At 35.0% G+C, this 20,568-nt stretch overlaps 1 protein-coding gene across 11 annotated transcripts in view; it reads right to left on the bottom strand.

The window, feature by feature from the left end:
• ANKHD1 (ankyrin repeat and KH domain containing 1) overlaps positions 1–20,568 on the bottom strand; it is a 128,067-nt gene that overhangs the window by 43,049 nt on the left and 64,450 nt on the right. For all 11 annotated transcript variants that reach the window (XM_054717942.1, XM_054717938.1, XM_054717940.1 and 8 more), the window contains 4 exons: positions 12,283–12,370; positions 8,771–8,898; positions 8,431–8,574; positions 7,042–7,144 (listed from right to left, as the gene is read on the bottom strand). In XM_054717942.1, the coding sequence (XP_054573917.1) occupies positions 7,042–7,144; positions 8,431–8,574; positions 8,771–8,898; positions 12,283–12,370 (463 nt within the window). The remainder of the gene's footprint in view (positions 1–7,041; positions 7,145–8,430; positions 8,575–8,770; positions 8,899–12,282; positions 12,371–20,568) is intronic.

Genomic DNA, 20,568 nt, shown 5'->3' with positions numbered 1-20,568 from the left:
TGAAAAAGACTCACAGTTTTTCCACAAGAAACTGTCTTTAGCAAGGTCAGAAGACCACAGTTCCAAAATCACTGCCATCACTTTAAGAGACTTATTCTTTAAATGCAAACTTAGCAAAATGTATTGTTTATGTTCAATTTTACATTTTTATCTGAACAAACTGGTGGAGAAATACTTTATTCTTTCAAAGGAATAGCCTTTAGATTTGTGAGATAATTTTATAAATATTTCCATAAGTTTATATAGGAATTCATGGTTTGATATATTTGTTCAAAGTACCTAATGACAATCAACAGATAAGAAAAGGAAGGATAACCAGCACAAATAACAAAAAAAATTCAGTTGTGTGATAAATTCAATGACTTTAGCATACTAAATTTTAAAATTCTGCAAAGACTGAAAGCTCCTTTAAACACTTATTAATTTCAAAACACCCTTATATAGTTGATATGTACTTTGTATATAAGATTAAGGAAACCCATGTAAGAGTCCAACACTAACCAGACTGGTAATTATATGAACTTATATAATGTTCAAAAATTAAAAATCTATCAAATAATAACATGATCCAAAATAAGACTAGAATTTTGAGGACAGTAACAGTAGAAATGGCCCTTTCTTGTTAATAAATAAGATGCAAGAAGCTTAAAAGACAAGATTACTAAAAGTAACTTAACTAAATATAGAAACTATAAGCCCAGAATACTAGTATATGTAGCAGTAAAAACAAAGGATGGTGAAAGGAATGAACAAAAAGTAGTTCTTCTCCAAAGAGCCTAGATACATATATCAAAGCACTAACACAAGCTGTAATATCAAAAGTAAACCAGGTTGGTGAAAAATAAATAATATAACCTAATCATTTCCAGAAGCTGAAGCAACATCTTCAATTTTGGGGAAAAGTAGAGAATGTGACAAGTGTTCTTTTAGCAACAATTTTCAATTAGCAGGAAGGTAGTAAGTAGTATATAAGATGCTAGAAAATAAGAGTTCCATCTCCTTCCAACATCTTCCACTGTCACATATAAATAAATAAATCTATTCATTAGTAACACTGGATGACATTATAAAGTACTTTCTAGGAATTTAGGAAAATCACCATCTCATCTTTTTTTTTTTTTTTTAAATATATTTTATTGATTTTTTACAGAGAGGAAGAGAGAGGGACAGAGAGCTAGAAACATCGACGAGAGAGAAACATCGATCAGCTGCCTCCTGTACACCCCCCACTGGGGATATGCCCGCAACCAAGGCACATGCCCCCGACCGGAATCGAACCTGGGACCCCTGAGTCCGCAGGCTTACGCTCTATCCACTGAGCCAAACCGGTTTCGGCACCATCTCATCTTTTTGATTTGGTTTCCAGTAGAAAAACTTTGTAATAGGAAACCATAAAATAGAGACAGCTTTGAATGAGACCTTTAATATTTTTTTTTATGGGCAGTGAGGGAATGAGGTGGACATGTACATCACCAACCTGGTTTACTTTTGATATTACAGCTTGTGTTAGTGCTTTGATATTTAGTTTATTACTGAAATGAGTTAATTCTACCAATCATTTTTGTGTCTAAAATAATTAGTATACTGTGTAATAGAAAAATAATGGCTAAGGACAAAATACATGACATACCAGTAGATTTGGTTTCGTATTTCTTACTTGGTTTTGTCTAATCAGATATAAACTTTGTTCTGTGACCCCTTTGCTTTCATATATCTCTACATAGCACCTTACTAGAATTATTTTTTTAGAATCATTAAAAAATCTCTATTGATTTCAGAAAGGACGGGAGAGGGAGAAGGAGAGGGAGATATATAAACATCAATGATGAGAGCGGATCATCGAGTGGCTGCTTTCTGCACACCCCCCTACTGGGGATCAAGCCTGCAACCTGGGCATGTGCCCTTGACTGGAATCGAACTCAGGACCCTTCAGTCTGCAGGCTGACACTCTATCCATGGAGCAAAATAGGCTAGGGCTAGAATGATTTTTTAAAAAAATATTTGTATTGATTTCAGAGAGGAAGGGAGAGGGAGAGAGATATAGAAACATCAATGATGACAGAGAACCATTGATCCGCTGCCTCCTGCACACCCGCTACGGGATATCAGCCCGCAACCTGGGCATGTGCCCTTGACCAGAATCAAACCTGCAACTCTTCAGTCCTCAGGCTGACACTCTATCCACTGAGCCAAGCCGGCTAGGCCTAGAATGATTTTTAAACAGCATTCCCAACTGGGTCTTAAATTGAAATAGAAAAAAAGGTTGATGAAGTAGTATAGAAAATAACACAGTACATCAAATGTAGTAGAATATATATATTATCTAATGGAATTTGTGTTTGGATAAATAGATGGACATTGTGTCCTGGGTTTCAATGTTCTTATTGTGGTCATAGTAAAAAATGAAAGCCATTGGTCTGGAATTGATCATTTTTTCTTTATGTCTAAATATCTGTCTCAAAATTTCCCAAAGTAGCAGGGCATGCCATATATCTTTAATATATAGTAAGGTTAACCAAGAGTGTTCAAAGACAGAGCATCTGTGTTACATGCTAAAAGATTAATTCAACCTTCTGCCTTCTAAGCAGTTATATGTTAAAAGGCATTATTAAATGTGGGCATATGTAATCCATGTAAACATGATTACATAATAGAAATCTACTAAACTAGAGAATATCAGTAGTAAAAATTGCCTAAGAACACTCAATTTCATTCACTATATATATATTTTTCTATACACTTTTTAAAAAAATCCTCACCTGAGGATATTTTTTCCATTGACTTTCAGAGAGAGTGAAAGGAGGGGAGGGAGGGAGGAAGAAAGAGAGAGAAACATCGATGTGAGAGAGACACATCGACTGGTTACCTCCTGAGCACCCTGACTGGGCCGGAATGAACCTGCAACCCAGGTACATGCCCTTGACTGGAAATCAAACCCGCGACACTTTGATACAAAAGCCGACGCTCTATCCTGAGCCACACCAGCCAGGGCTCTCTACACTTTTAATGATTTGATACTAAAATATGAGAAATTTTCAGGTACCTATTCCAATAAACAACTCTGGGATATAAAAGCAGTATGTTAACTGAATTCTTACTTTACATTTATATTGCTGTTTTCAATCTTTCCCCACCATTCTAGAATACTACTACTTCTTTTTTTAAAAAAATATATATTTTATTGGTTTTTTACAGAGAGGAAGGGAGAGGGATAGAGAGTTAGAAACATCGATGAGGGAGAAACATGGATCAGCTGCCTCCTGCACACCCCCCACCGGTGATGTGCCCGCAACCAAGGTACATGCCCTTGACCGGAATCGAACCTGGGACCCTTCAGTCCTCAGGCCGACGCTCTATCCACTGAGCCAAACCGGTTTCGGCTAGAATACTACTTCTTGATTAATTTTTTAAAAACATCATTCTTTAATCACATTTCCCTTCTTAAAAATGTTTAATAATTTTCTTTTGCATTCAGAATTATATGTATTGTTAGCTTGGTATTCATTAGTTTACTCAACAAATATTAGAATAGAACAAGCAAGGCATAGTGGACTATACAAAGATAAACAACATAAACCCTGCCCTTGAGGAGCTTACAGTCTAAAAGAGGAGATAAAAGTATATGAGTCCAAATATAGGGATAAATCCAAGGATTGGCAGACCTGGAATGGGGGGTATAATATAGGAACCCTCATGCACTACTAGTGGGAGTGTAAACTGCTCTAGCCATTATAGAGAGCAAATTTGTAAATACTCTCAGATAAACAGTATGCATTCCTATGACAGGCAATTCTGCTCCTAAATTTATCCCAAAGAAATTCTCAAAAAGACCTAGAAGGGGAGTATATAAGGATTTTCATCACAGCATTGTCTGTGAGAAGTGAGAAGCAACTGGGTACCCATCACTGGGAGAAAGGACAGGTAAAAAATGGAGGATACACAGGGTGAAGCACTGTGCTGCAGGCAGAAACAATAGAGGTAGACACATAAATAGATCTTAAAAACAGTATTAATGAAAAAAATAAAAAACAAAATGGAATTACAGCACAATACCATTTATTAAATTTAAAATACCTATTAAGTAGTAAACATATTATGAGAATGTGTAAGAACAAAAGAATCTACACATTAACCCACTTCCCACCCAAAAAAAACCCCCAGAATGATTGCCCACAGGGCAAGTAAGGGAATGAAAGAGCGATAAAGGGAATAAGAGAGGAGCCACAATGTCAAAGCACCAGGAATTGAGTATGATTAACCCAACCTTCTATACATGAGTTCCAAAAGGGGAGGAGGGGGCAGGAGTAGGAGTGACCAGAGCCAGAAGGAAGATCCAATAAAGTGCTGTAGGAGTTCAGAGCAAATATATTACTCCTCTAGAGGACTTGAGGTGCACACAAAAGATATAGGTTTTGTTTTAAACTGACATCATTTAAACGCTTTGTAACAGATTAAATTCTGAACTATTAACCTGCACAGGATAATCCAGTCCTCTCTTTTAGAATCTCTGGAGAACCAGTTACAACTAATAAATTAGATGCGACAAATGGCTTCAATTAACAAATTTAAAAATTAATTTTGAAAGGCATAGGGTTGATATCACTCATATATCTTTTCCCATCTGAATATTCACAACTATACATAATATAGCTAAATAATGTTGGAAAACTGAGCATATCATTCTCACCTAGTTTCAGATTTTGTTTATAGAGTGATTCTGAGGTCTCTCAGATGCCGCCTAGAATTGTAAATCCTTGAAAATCAACAATAAATAAGTGAGATAAGTGGCCTATATCAGGAGATATGGGTCAAGATGGATGGAGCCTAGATAAATGGTGCAAATGGGTCATGAAAGAAGAGAATATATGAGTATTATATAACACCTGGGTAAGCGTTAGGGCATGAATATATTTTAAAGGATGCAGGTATGAATAATAAAAAAGATTTATTTAAAACAGACAGAAATAAAATGTTATAAGAACTTGAAAAGATGATTGCTAGAAGAGGAAAATAAGAGTCTTAGAGAATAAGAACCCTTCCTTTATCCCTAATCACATATGCAACACAGATGTTAGAAACAAAAGCGTCAAACATCAATTTCATCATTCAAAGAAACTTCTCTAGAGACATAAATGAGAAGTATTAAGGAGAAAAAGCCACCTTAAGGAGAAAAATATAATAACATATATTTAATAATTTAAGATAGGGTTTTTTATCCCATTGATTCAGTGTGCACTCTGATATCAACTGATTTTTTCCTAATTCATAGTGATATAACATTCTATGATGCACATGATTTATCCTAATATTACATCTTAACACATGCATGATCACAGTTCAATCCTGCATAAATATATATTAGGTTGGCAATGTCACGTGGCAGCTGGCAACAGCAAGTGCCCAAGTGTCTAGATATAAGTATTAACTTTTTTCTTCCCTAATAATTTAGAAAAATAAAAGATTCCTTAAAAGGTTAATTTATTTTTATATTCTTCAATAAGTAGTAAAACATCAAAGTGAAGATAAATAAATACTCCATACAAGGAGGTATCTCAGTAAGCAAAAATATGATTACTCACTTGAGTATGAACTTAAAAAATAACTACCCAAACATTTTAGGTTACTTACATATTAAATCTAAATTTAAAATGTTTTACTTGCTCTCTACACATACTTCATTCATGTCCTTCCTAGCTTATTTCTTGGTTATTTTGTGGTTTGTGTTAATAAAATATATTTTTAAAAGATTTCTTATGTAGTACTGAATTTCCCTAGCCAAAGTTAGTACAGTTCTATATAGGGTTTAGAAACAACAAAAATAGAGGCATTTAAGTTTCAGTATTTTACTAAAGGCTGTCAGCTAGTTATGATGCTCAGATTCCTTAATAAGTACATGCTTAGTTTGCTTTTTATTTGTTAAGATTAAAAATGGCAGCCTTCATTTTCTTAAAAGTTTAAATAGCTATGTGTCCAATGGAAAGCTGCTAGAATTAGCATAAGTCAGAGATACTACAGACATTTTATCTCTAAAATTAATAGTTTAGAAATGAAGTAATTCTTGGTGAAGGCCCTCAATACTCTAAATTACTAAAACTGGCATAATTTGAAAGAAGCTTCTGTTTGCTGCTGTAACAATTACCCCTAACCAACTTTCCTTTTTTTTCTTTTTTATTGTTTAAAGTATTACATATGTCTCCTTTTTCCCTGATTGACACCCCCTACCAACTTTTCTTAAATCACAGTATTAAAGAGACTAATACATACTAATACACCTCATTGTGATTTCAAAAACCTAGGACTTGATTATCATATACTGAATTAAATATGCTCATACATTTGTTTTTATGTAGTTTTTAATGCCTTACAAAATACCTATTTTCTTATTTCAAAGAACTCGGATAAGACAACTATACATGATTATCAAATCAAGGTACTTTTTATATCTACAAATGAAAAGATAGCAGAAAAATATCAGAGTTCATAAACTTGAGTCCTTTAAATAGTGTATACTCCTTCTTAATATTCACTTGGATGTTATTTATATACTTTTTGATAGTTATTTGTTCAGGTTCACATATTGACAGATGTTAACACACTCTATTTTGCATTATGTGAAAGAAACTAAATTTAGTAATTCTTAAAACTTCTCACTCACTGAATTGAATCATTATTACTAAGACTTAACTAGACAAAAAATATACATTTTCATTCCTCACATTATACTACTGTTTAGCTAAAGAATTATCAAATGGGAAATGAATGCTTGATAAATTCGTGCTACTTTAATAAAAAAACTTGTTTTTTGATTAAGTATTTTCATCTATATCAGATAAAAATTACACCTAGCAGTATGTTAACAGGAAAATAAGAAGTCATTTTTCTTAGTACTTATGTATTTTCTATTTTATAGTCTGTAAGGCTATTAGCATTTTCAGAATTACCTACCTCAATTAATGTATGAATTGATATGGGATACATACTAATGAATTCATTAATTAGATAATAAAATACCCATTTTAAAGAAATAATTTAAAAACTAACCTTTTTGTACTCCTAAAAGGGCAGAGGAGTTCTCCTGTGAACTTCTGTCAGGCTCTTGGGGAGGTACAACCATGGCAAGAGTATGCATTGGTACACGTGGAACCTAAAAAGTCAACTCAGAAAAAATAATCTTAGACCAAAGAGTAAAACAAAGGCCCACAAACTAAACGGAGATCCTGTTTTAGATTTTTTTCATACTACCGATTCACTTTTTTGTATCTTAAAAGTTAAAAAAAAAAAAGAAACAAGAACAAAACACCAAAAAATTCACCTGGAGGGTATTATACTGAGCGAAATAAGCCAGTCAGAGAAAGATAAGTATCACATGATCTCTCTCCTGTGTACAATCTAATGAACCAAATAAACTGATGATCAATAATAGACCCAGAGTCACAGAAGCATGAACAGACTGTTGAACCTCAGAGGGAAGGCAGGGGAGGGTGGGTGGGAAGAGATCAACCAATGAACTTGTATGCATATATGCATAACCGGTGGACACAATGGGGTGGTGAGAGCCTGGGGGTGGGGAGGAGACGGGAGAAGGCTGGAGGAGGTTAATGGGGGGAAAAGGAGGACCTATGTAATACTTTCAACAATAAAGATTTTAAAAAATTTCACTAAGGAATAATTTCTAAGAATATTGATTGGACAAACTCAGACAATCTACAAGTAAATGACTTAAGGTAAATGGAGTATTACTCTCTTGCTAAGAAGAAAGCCTTGCTGGTTCCAATTATAGCTAGGAGTACAATTCACATAATCACTGGCCAATTTACCCTTGTTCAAATTCCATATGGGTCAAAAGAGAAAAATTCCACATGTCTCGTGAGTTGGAGTATTTTAGCAGTTCTCAGGATAATTTTGTAGACAAAAACTTAAGATTTCACTAAACTCTGTATGCTTAGTATATTCTCTATATTCTCTCCATATTTTTAGGTAGGTTTAAAATTACTTTAATGAACTTTTGGTGCATATATCCTGGTTAATCATACTTTGCTGGTTGACAAAATAGTTAACTCTAGTATAAATTATAGTGTCTTGGGAGGTATTAGGGAAAAACTTTTTTTTTGGTTCAAAATTATGCTTAATACATTCATGAAAAAACAAACAACCCTAAAACCTAGTTGTAGTAAGATGAGAATTTGGAATATTTATATTTATATTTGGTATTAAGTGTTTTTTTAAAAACACTATTTTTAGTAAATAAGATTAAAAAATTTCCATGAACTTTTGAATAAAAGAAACCTTAAGAACTTAGGATCATGTTTATCTCAATATGTAATAGAAAAAAGAAACAAACCAATTTTGCTTAAAACAAATTTTAAACAAAAATTCCCAACTGGTAAGAATAGCTATACGTAGTTTCAAATAAGCTCTGTTTTACTTTACCTGAGATTGATCTTGAGAAGGTGGAGTGAGTATAGATACATCTGTAGTAGGAACTGATAGAACATTGTTTGGATAATCCAATAGATAAGAAACAACATTAGTATGGCCACCTTTTGCAGCTTCGATGAGCATTGTTGAGCCATCCTGAGAAAAATTGACACCATAATTATTATTTGTAAATTTCTTCTTATATGATTACTATACACATTTAGTTTCTTAGCAACTCATATAAAATCAAAACTCATTAAAGAGTAATGAATATTAAGCACTAAGAAATCAAACATTTTAATAGCAATATATATATATTATTTATTTATTCACTTATTTTTTAGTAGAATACCTTGAGTCGATGAGTAGGGTCAGCCCCATGAGCCAAGAGTAGTTCAACAACCGCCAGGTGACCTCCTGCACATGCCAGCGAAACCACTGTATGATCATTATTGGCTGTAGCCCTATTCACATTGGCACCTTCAAGTAGAAATAAATAGCAATCTTAGCAAAAGTTGGAATCAAGCCAGTTCACAGACAATATCATTTTAAAGGTCTTTTGAACTGTAATACAGACACACAAAAACGTATCAATCATTATTGTATAGTTTGAAAAATTTTCACAAAGTGAACACACCTGTGTCACCAGCACCCAGATCAAGAAATAGAACATTACCCACATACCAGAAGTTCCACCTTGTGCCCCCTTTCAGTCAGTACCCGCCCCTCAATGGTATTACTATTCTGACTTCCAAACTGGTTTTAGTTTTTGATCTTTATATGAATGAAGTCATACAGTGTACTCTTTTGTTTGTGTCTGGCTTCTTTCGCTCAATATAATATTTGTGAGATTCATCCTCATTGTTGCACGTAGTTGTAGTTCGTTCATTCAATATCACTTTTAAAATGGAAAATCTAGAAGACTAAGATTAATAAATATATATGGGTTAACATAAGCATCAAATAATACCATTTTATGTAACTTTCAAAATGTTTCAAAGACATTTTTTTAAATCTATTTCTAGAACGTGGCAATATAGCCAGGTCTCAAAGTAGAGATAACAGATTTTTTAAAACCATATTTAAGGGAAATATAATTCTTCATATTGTGTATTTTAAGAGTCAGAGGGATGTGGATATGAAGAGAAGACAAGATTATCCAAATATATTATCTGAAAGACTATTTAGTATGTTGCTAAATAACTTCGTACAATATGACCTGAGGCAAACCTAAAGGCACAATCTTTTCTTAGCCTGTTTTTAAAAATTTGTTTTTGGCCCCTGGGAAAAAAGAACTGTATTTTAGTTCAATCATCTTTTACAGACCCCAGAGGGCTAACCTAGATAATTAAGACTATCGCAATATTCATTCTTCCCTCTTCCTTAATTCCAAACTTACTTAATGAGGAGAAAAATAAATCTATGGGTGAAACTATTATTAATTTATTTAATTTTCAGAAATATCTAGCTGAACCTAATCCTTGGGAAAGGCAAGACACATCAATAAACATCCTCCATTAGCAACATGAGATTATTTTTAAAGTTGTTAATAATAAATTTATTTACTTTAAAAATATATATTTTTATTGATTTCAGAGAGGAATGGAGAGGGAGAGATACAGAAACATCAATGATGAGAGAGAATCGTTTGATCGGCTGTCTCCTGCACACCCCAAACTGGGGACTGAGCCTGCAACCTGGGCATGTGCCCTGATGAGGAATCCAGCAATGACCTCATGTTTCATAGGTTGATGCCATGACTGCCAGGAGGTTAATAATACATTTAGATTGTAGACTGCTTAGTAGTTATTACAGTAGTTATTAGCCTAGAAAAACTATAATCAATGTGTTCCTACTCCTGACAAGCCTAATGATAATGCTTAGCAGGGTAGTTGGTTATGAAAGGAGCATGAGAGAACTTCAAAGGTTATCTATCTGTTTATACTTATGAATGGTTGAGGAACATAATTTTTACAGAGTATATTATAGCATTATATATAATCAGGGCGGATCGAAGCCAGGCCTGTCGGGAGGAGATGGCAGGCGATTGGCTGGCAGGCCTTGCCCCCGCTTGGTGGGGGGGCAGATCAGGATCAGCGGTGGGGGGAGGGGCCATAGGAGGTTGGCTGGCCAGCCCTGCCCCCGATTGGTGTGGTGGGGGCCCATTAGTGGCGGGGCCAGCAGGGGGGAGGGGCCCCAGGCTGTTGGCCAGCCGGCACTGCCATTGATTGGGGTGGGACCTATCTGGGTGGGTCCAGGTGGAGGGAAGGGCTGTGGGCCAATCAGGTTGGTGGGGGCTCATCGGGGCGGGGCCAGAAGGGGAGTGGGACTGCAGCAGGTTGGCATGCAGGCCCCACCCCCTATTGGGATAGGGGGGCTGTCAGGGGTGGGGCTGGCCAGGGGGAGGGGCTGTGGGCCAATGGGAGCCCATGGGGGCAGGGCCGGCTGGGGGGGAGGGGCTGCAGGCCAATCGGGGTGGTGGGGGCCCACTGGGGGCGGACCAGACAGGGGGGAAGGGCCGCAAGGGGGGGTGTTGGCCGGCTGGCCCCACCTGATTGACCGGTTCACTGGCCACAGTGGACATCATAGCGACTGGTCATTCCAGTTGTTACTACGTTCCGGTCACTGGCTTTTTATATGTATAGACTAGAGATCAGATGCATGAAATTCATGAAAGCATAGGCCTTCCTTCCCCCAGCTGCCAGCACCGGCTTCCCTCTGGCACCTGTGATCCAGGCTTCCCTCGCAGCTCTGACTTCATCTGGAAGGTTGTCCAAAGGATGTCTGGTCTAATTAGCATATTACGCTTTTATTATTATAGATAGGTCTTAGCCTTGGCCAAGTAGCTCAGTTGGTTAGAGCATTGTCCTAGTATGCCAAGGTTGTGGGTTCAATCTCCAGTCAGGACACATAAGAATCAACCAATGAATGCACAAATAAGTGAAACAACAAATTGATGTTTCTTTCTCTCCCTCTAGAATCAATAAATAAAAATTAAAAAAAAGAAAAAGATAGGCCTTACTTGCTAGCAAAAATGTGATATAAAGAAAATAAACCTTGTTTTATCTAGTTAAAAAAATATTTTATATTTAAATGATAAAATATTATACTGCATTCTTAATGGCATAAAATAGCAGTTTTATTGGAATATAGAAAAATTTTATTTTAATAACATGGTATCACCTGAGTGGACCTTCCTTGTATTTTGCCATACTATCCTGGAGTTTTTCATCAGATGACCGAGTATCTCTAACACTATAATACACAGAGTTAGACCGAACCAAATGAAATTGCTGATATTATACACCATTTTTTGATGTATAAAATGACAATTTTATATGGTTCAACCTAACATGAGTTCAGCAGTGTTTCACTTTTCTACAGTAAACAGTATTGAACTACCTTGTCATCCATCATTTGAACTTCTTTGTTTAAATATAATAAAATAAATACAATAATAATAATACCTCTGTATACTTGATTAATTCAACTGTCCCTTAAACAACAGTAGCAGACTTTCCCCCTTCTACCTCCCCTTATCTCCAGCAGAACTGCCTTATAATCATTAAGTGCTGAACAATATCTACTAAATATACCTGGACATTTACATTTGGCTTTTCCAATTTTTGGGAGTAACCACCTGCTATTTGTTTGATAAAAACTTCAAACTCAAAACTAATAAAGATCCCAGTAAGTATCTCACAAACTCTATGATTACCAAATAAAATATAGCAACACAGGACTAGAATATAGTACTTATGCTGTAGGCAAAGTAGCTTTAACATAAATTGCAACAGTTTAGGATTTTTTACCCACCCCCAGAAATTGTAGCCTCTTGGAAATGATCACTTGTACTTTCTTTACCTTTGCTAATAAGAAACTGCACAGTGCACAAATGACCAGCTCTTGCAGCTTTCATCAAAGGTGTTCTTCCACCTTCAGATTCATGTTCCTATTAAAGAAACAAAAATAATCCATCAATAACAACTCATTAAGCATCTATTTTAAATACTTAGTATTAATGACATAGACATAATGAAGATTTAATACTTACTCCATGTAGTCACTTACACAACCTACCTCAATTCCTCCAAAATATAGGATTAATTTCAGTCCACACTAGGTGGTATAACCTTTTAAGGTCAAGTTCAGTTTTGTAACCAAACTATAACCATTAAAGATAATACTTATGTTTAGTTTGAGCCCCAAAGAGAAATCTCTGCATTTTCCTATTCCTAAGATTAAAAAGATATTTTCCGAACTATTCATCTGAACTGTGATAAAGGAGCCTTAGTATTGTGAGGTGATTAGGAGGATCTTGATCTTATTATATCAGAATTCAATAAGAACTCTATCATAGGATAGAAACCAATCCCTGAAGAAAAATACTATGGTAATTCAGGAATAAAGGGAAAAATAAAACAAAAAAATATACCAATGAGCAGATATTTCTTAAGGGTAGAAATTAAATATTTGAATATCAAAGGCAAAAGAAACACTTTTATAATATAATAAGGACGGTTATTCTAGGAAGTTTGCCAGCAAGAGGAATGGATGACTAAACAGCTTCCAACCATTCTAATATCAAATGACACTACAAGGATTATATCTGTATGGTAAGTAGCACTATCTGCAGTAGATCTGTTAACTCTTATTCACTCATCTAAATATTAAAATGTAGCTGATAACATCACTTCTATGAAAAGTTCTCTTACCTATCCACTCTTTCATTGTGTGCAAACAGTAATTTCTGTTATTCTGGTCTTCTTTTGTAACTAAGAAATACTTGATAAAGAACAGTGATTAAGTCAAGCTTTATTTCAGCTGTTCTAATTAACTGAGAATCCTTTAGCTACCTAATACATAGTAAATTTAAAAAATTGTTTGCTATGCCAAAAAGATAGAATTTAATCTATTTACATAACTATCTGATCTACAACTCAGGCAAACTAATAATGAAAAATAAGAGTAGAGCCCAGCCACATGGCTCAGTGGCTGAGTGTTGACCCATGAACCAGATCACGGTTCAATTTCTGGTCAGGGCACATGCCCAGATTGCGAGCTTGATCCCCATTGTGGGGCATGCAAGAAGCAGCCAATCAATGGTTCTCTCTCATTATTGATGTTTCTATCTCTCTCTCTTCCTCTTCCTTACCTTCTGAAATCAATAAAAATATTTAAAAAAAGAAAAATAAGAGTAGATTGTCAACCCAATGGAAACATTACATTGGCCTGTGGTGACAGAACTGCACTCTAAAATAGATTTTAAAAAGTCTTGATGGTGTAGAATCTTTCAGCCTCCTATAAAAATCAGTTTATGCTTTAACTTTTAATTATTATGTATATGGTGAGGCAAAAGTAGGCTTACAGTTGTGAGTATGCAAAACAGAGTTTATTCTTGTATTATTATTTATTCATTATTGTATTATTTTCTATATGGACAATTGTAAACCTACTTTACCCCACCCTGTATATTGATTACACAACAACCTTTAACTCTAAGTTATAGATAATGCCAACATAATTTGGCTTTAGAATGTATTTTAAACCTAAAGTCAAATATAGGTAAATATAAGATTCTGGCAACTTCAAACAAAACAGAATATACAGTGAAAATCTTACTCAGAATGACCTAGAAAGTTGTTTGTCCAATTTTTCATCTGACTTATTTCTGAAATATCATAACTAATAACACACTGGAAATAAATTACTTCTTTAGCAACTTATTTCCCCTCTTGCCTCAGGGCCTTTTTGCTCAAGCTGTTCTCTCTTCCCTATAATATTTGTCTATTAGTTCTTTATCCTCCTCCACATCAAGTCAATTATCATTTCCTCAAGGAAGACCTCCCTGAACTTCTTGACTTACAGTTCTATGAACCGCTCCTTCAAAAGTTCCAATCATGTATTAGTTTGTGCAACTATTTGGCTAACATGTCTCTGCCACTAAAATGTAGGCTCCATGAGAACAGCAACCGCATCCATTTTTGTTTACCATTATAAACCTAACATCTAAAACAATGAAGGGCCTGAATACTGTTTACCAAAAAGGAACCTTAGCATAACTGACCTCTTAAATCTTCCCTTTCATAGTACTGAGGTTTGAAGTTTTAATTTTCTAAGTAAATAAGAGAAAGAAAAGTTAATTTAACAGGAAATTAAGAGTAATAGTTAAACTTAAGAGTAAGATGGTCATTATCTGCATTATCTACATTACTACTAAAGCATGGGTGGGCAATAGTCACTTTTCCTTTTTCTTTCTTTCTTATCTCTTACATCTGACAGTGATATCCATCAACATTACTGGATCACAAAGACAAAAGATTTTGCCCTGCTTTAAATTTTTAATTTACTAATTCTATATACTTAAAAATTACCATAGCTGATAAAAGAAATCAGAAAGTACTTGTCCCAAGATCAAATCAAATTTCAAAATTCAACATACTAACAAAAATTTCTGAAATGAATGGTATGAAAACTGCCTATTTTACTCCCTATAAATATAAATTCGTTTTTTTTAAATCCTCACCTGAGGATATTTTTCTACTGACTTTTAGAGAGAATGGAAGAGAGAGGGAAAGACAGAAAGAAACATCGATGTATCTCACATTGATTGGTTGCCTCCTGCATGGGGCCTGACCAGGCCAGGGCCAGGTAGGAACCTGCGACCATGGTTCACGCTCTTGACTGGAATCAAACCCGAGACCCTTCAGTCCGCAGGCTGATGATCTATCCACTGAGCCAAACTGCTAGGGCCATTCCTTTGGTTTTTAACAATATAATTATGTTTGAGAAACTGGCTGGTAAAACAATACTGCAACTTTAAAATGTATCGATAATATTTCATGTCCTAAAATTAATAATGTATGTCCCACATGTATCATTTGTACAAAATATCTGGCCAATAAATCTTTTTAAAATAGGAATCAAATTTGTATATATTATTTATGAATGTTGGGTTTATTAGTACAGCCAAACTTTGTTCAAGATCAATAAAATTTCAGGATATACATTATGATTTTCCTTTATAAACACAGAAAATTATTTTCCAAGGCTATAAAATTACATATTGTACAGTTTAACATGGTTTCTCTGTTCTTGGGAACAGCTACAATAATATAGGGATTATGTAGTCCTTGAACATTTGGCCTCTTACCTTCATTGGATGGCTGATTTAAAACTACTGATTTAATTTGTAATATATTGTTCTATTGAGGGTTCCTATTCTTCTTTTTTTTAATCCTCACAAAAGGATATTTTTTCCATTGATTTTTAGAGAGTGGAGGGGAGAGGAGGAGTGAGAGAGAGAAGGAGAAGGAGAGATGTGAGATATATCAATTGGTTACCTCCCCCATGCTCCCAGGGCACGCAACCCAGGTACGTGCCCTTGATGAGAATCAAACCCACAACTCTTTGGTGCATGAGCTGATGCTCTAACCACTTGGACACAATGGCCAGGGCAAGGGTTCCTATTTTGAGTCAATTTTGATCATTTATAACTTATTTACAAAATCAGCATTAATTTCATCTAATTATTCAAATTTATTGCTTGTTCATATGATTGCCTTGAAAATTTTAAAGACCTCTATCTTACCAAATAGTTCTAACTCCCTTTAAGTGTCTATGACTTACCTATGCCTTTCCTCATTTTGAAGTCTGGCTTATTTAATCTATTTCAGTCGTTTTTAAAACTCAGCTTTTAATTTTGCTTCTCACAACTATTTTTTCCTTTTTATCCTTATTTTTATGTTATTGCTTTTTACTCCATTAAGTTTTGCTTTTATCTTTATTTCCTTTTTTGTTGTGCTATTATTAGCTTAATTTACTCTCATTATGTATATACACATATAAAATTTTCCTTCTATGGACCACTTTAGTTGTATCCTCCTCTCACCCAAGTTTTGATGTGTAGTTTTTGTGATAATTCCTACTTTGTAATTTTTACTATGATTGCCTCTTTAACCCACAAATTATGTAAAAGTATTTTTAATTTCTTAGGTGTATGGAATTTTTAAAAAATGTTTTATTGTTGATTTGTACTTTTAAAGCAATAGAGATCAGAGAATGCAGTCCATCTGATTAAGTAGTTTTGTGTGATTTTTAAAAAATTAATCCTCACTCGATATTTTTTCCATTGATTTTTAGAGAGACTGGAGGGAGGGGAAGAGACAGAGAGAAACAACAATGAGAGACAGTCACATCGATTGGTTGCCTCCTCCCCCACTCCCGCCAACATACACCCAGATGCCAAAACCAAGGCACATGCCCCTGACCGGAATCTAGCCAGTGTGTATGGGCTGACGCTCTATCCAATGAGCCAAAATGGCTAGGACAAAGGAGTTTGTTTTAAAGACTTTTGTGGCCTAATACATGGGCAATTTTTACACATGTTCCATGTTGGAAAAGAGCACATAACCTATTTATTTATAAGAGCAAACTTGATTTTTCTATTCTTAACAATAGTTTTATGTTTGATCAATCAGTTTCATAGAAGTCTGAAAAAATTTTATCACTACAAATTTTCTATTTTATCTGGAGAGTAGATCGTTAGTTACTAATTAATGGTTGTTGTATCAGTTGGAGGAACATTTATCTATCTATAAAAATGCTTTTGGCCTAAAATTGTATTTTGTCTGGCATTAATTTTGCCTTACATACTTTTTCTAATACTTTTTCAATTTTTCCCTATCATTTTACTTAAGGATTGTGTTTCTTTTTTTTTTTTAATATATTTGTTATTTTTTTTTATTTTTTGTTGATTTTTTACAGAGAGGAAGAGAGAGGGATAGAGAGCTAGAAACATCAATGAGAGAGAAACATTGATCAGCTGCCTCCTGCACACCCCCCACTGGGGATGTGCCCACAACCAAGGTACATGCCCTTGACGGGAATCGAACCGGGGACCCCTCAGTCAGCAGGCCGACGCTCTATCCGCTGAGCCAAACCAGTTAGGGCTTTAGGTTTGTTTCTTGAAAACAGACTTTTATTTTTAATCTAATTCAAAAGTCTCTGCTCTTTGACAATTGAGTTCAATGGATTTATATTTGTCCTGATTACCTGCTGTATGTTTTCTTTAAAAAATTCTAAAGTTATTTAGTGTTTGATCAACACAAGGCCTCTAGAATTGCTTTTAATCTTCTAATGCAGTGGTCGGCAAACTCATTAGTCAACAGAGCCAAATATCAACAGTACAACGATTGAAATTTCTTTTGAGAGCCACATTTTTTAAACTTAAACTTCTTCTAAGGCCACTTCTTCAAAATAGACTCGCCCAGGCCGTGGTATTTTGTGGAAGAGCCATACTCAAGGGGCCAAAGAGCTGCATGTGGCTCGCAAGTCGCAGTTTGCCGATCACTGTTCTAACACATCCTTCTGAATTTCATGTTATTGGTGTCCAGAATTTTGGTATTACTTTGGTCCTAGGCATAAAATTTTAGGGTTTAGGTTCTGGCCAGGTGGGTCCATTGGTTGTAGCATTGTCCCATACACCTAAAGGCTGTAAATTCAATTCCTGGTCAGGGCATACACCTGGGTTGTGGATTGGATCCCCAGTTGGGGTGTGCATGGGATTGATGTTTCTCTGTCACATGATATTTCTCTCTCTCTCTCAAATCAATAAACATATCCTTAAGTTAGGATAAAAAAAAATGTAGCTTTTATACTAAAATTTTTATAATAGTTTTACCAATTTATTTGCTTACCGTAACTTCTTGCATCCCAGGCCTTCCTCCAGAGTTCATTTTTCTCCTTATTGATGTACACATCTTTTAGTAGTTCTTTTAGCAAGGGTCTTAGGTGTTAAGCTCTTTTATTCTTTGTAGACCTGAAAATATGCTTATTTTTCCTCCTCTGGAATGGTAGTTAAGTACAAAATTCTATATTGTTATTTTCCCTTGATATTTTGAGGATATTAACTACCAGTATCTTCTGTGGTTATTAGATAGCAATAATGGCTTTATTATGGCTCAGCAGAGTCCTAGTCTGCCACGCTTCACTTTTGGGTGACACTGAAGGTGGAGGCTGTTTGAGATTCCGAGCCACAGTCTATTGAGCTACAGCTAACTTGGGGAACCTCAGCAGGATGGGGCTGGTTCTAGCAAGCCCTGGGCTCAGGGTGGGTGGCACGGTGTAATTATTATTGATGAGAATCTGTTGTCAAAATGTTGATTATTGTTCCTTTGTAAGTAATGCATTTTTTCTCCAGTAGCTTTTAAGATTTTTTTCTTTATCCTTAAAATTCTAGTTTCATTTGTTCTGCTTAGTGATTAATTTTTTAATCAAGGATTAACATTTGCCTTAAATTCTAGAAAATTCTACATCATTATTTCTTCAAACATTATCCCTGCTTTCTATTTCTTTTTTTTAATTTTATTGATTTTTTACTGAGAGGAATGGAGAGGGATAGAGAGCTAGAAACATCGATGAGAGAGAAACATCGATTAGCTGCCTCCTGCAAACCCCCTACTGGGAATGTGCCCCGCAACCAATGTACATGCCCTTGACCAGAATCGAACCTGGGACCTTTCAGTCCGCAGACCGACGCTCTATCAACTGAGCCAAACCGGTTTTGGCTCTGCTTTCTATTTCTAATCTCTCCTTCAGGAACTTCAAATAGATGTATGTTGGAACTCTCCAATCTATCTTTTTACTCTAAATTTCTCTTCATATTTGTGCTATACTGTATTATTTCTTGTTTTATCATCTGATTCACTAATTCTTTATTCAACTGTATTCAATACACTGTTTATCCTATATATCGTTTTTATTTCCCAATTTCCCTCTCAAAGTCTAAATTTGCTTCATTTGATACCCACCTGTTTTTAATTAATAATTATCATTTTATTGCCTCACACTGTTTTACAACTATTGGTCATAGTTTAAAAGAAGCATATTAAAAATTTTTTAAGATTAAAGTCTTTTATTTCAGTTTCCTTGGGCATGAAGTCTCCTGTTTTGCTGCTTTATGTTTGTGTACTTGCATTTTGACTACCTCTGGACATAATTTTGCATTTGAGCTTTATAACTTATTTGAAGAAGCTTGTTTTGCATGAGAGTTGTTTTTTTCTTTTATTTCAATCCACAAACTTATCCCTTCTAATGAGATGGTTTTGGCAGTTGCTTCAGTCTGGCCCTTTAAGTCCATTTCAGATCTTTTATTGGTAACTTAAGTTTTTGGTCCCACACAATTATTTAGTTTTGCTTACTAAATCAAAGAATGGTGCTCTCCAGATTTTAGTTACTGCTCTCTTTACTTCTCCCCTATAACAAGAACAATTAAAATAATTTCCAACTGCAACTGTGGGAAGCTGCTTGGAGCTTTTTTTCCATCTTGGTTCACAGGTAGGTAGGACAATAAGGTCCTACCCAGTTCGTTGCTTCAATCTGATAGACTAGATCTATTGGCCTGCTCCATGTGAGATGTGTTGGGTCCCTATGTCACCACAGAAGTTAAAACTCCAGTCCCATTGCCCATGTTTTTAAGCCTAAATTCTTTTTGGGCCTATGGCGTCAATTGTAGATCCATAATCCATTTATAGTCCAGAGAGTTCTTTAATTTTTGTTGCTGGGTATAACTACATATTTTTTAGTTTAGTTTGTTTTTCTCCCATGTTTTATTTAATATGTCTGTGCTTGAAATGATAGAGAACAGAGAGGTTTCAAAAAGCTAAGTGAACTTGACTTCATGACTGGAAGTCATTTATACTTATGTTTAAGAAACTTTGAGATAGCTGAAAAGGATGCATGCAACATATAATAACTTAGAAAAAAACAACTTGGCCTTAAAAAAAACACACATTAGAAATTTTGTGTATTTTACAGATAGTTTTAGATCAAGAAAAAACTGTTAAGTTTTCCAGTTTTGAGTAGTAAAATGAAACAATATGTATATATGTTATTCCTTAATTAACATTTAAAAAGTGGTAGGTCATGCTGAGTCCCAGCCCTGGGTTGTGTTCTAGTGCTTCACTATTACATATTAAGAAAGCTCTTAGCTGGAAATAAATATGCTTCATTGTAATAAAAAAAGCGGGAGGTCATATTTAAGGTTTATTAAGGTTAGCTAATCACTAACAATTGAAATATATTGATACGTGGATAATTAGAGCTCATAAGCCCCCTAGAAAGCTTATCTATGTAAAATACACTACAAAG

Source organism: Eptesicus fuscus, chromosome 6, assembly GCF_027574615.1.
Source record: "Eptesicus fuscus isolate TK198812 chromosome 6, DD_ASM_mEF_20220401, whole genome shotgun sequence".
Taxonomy (NCBI): Eukaryota; Metazoa; Chordata; class Mammalia; order Chiroptera; family Vespertilionidae; genus Eptesicus; species Eptesicus fuscus.
Note: the sequence above shows the minus strand (reverse complement) of the source record. Positions and strands in the feature narration are given on the sequence as shown.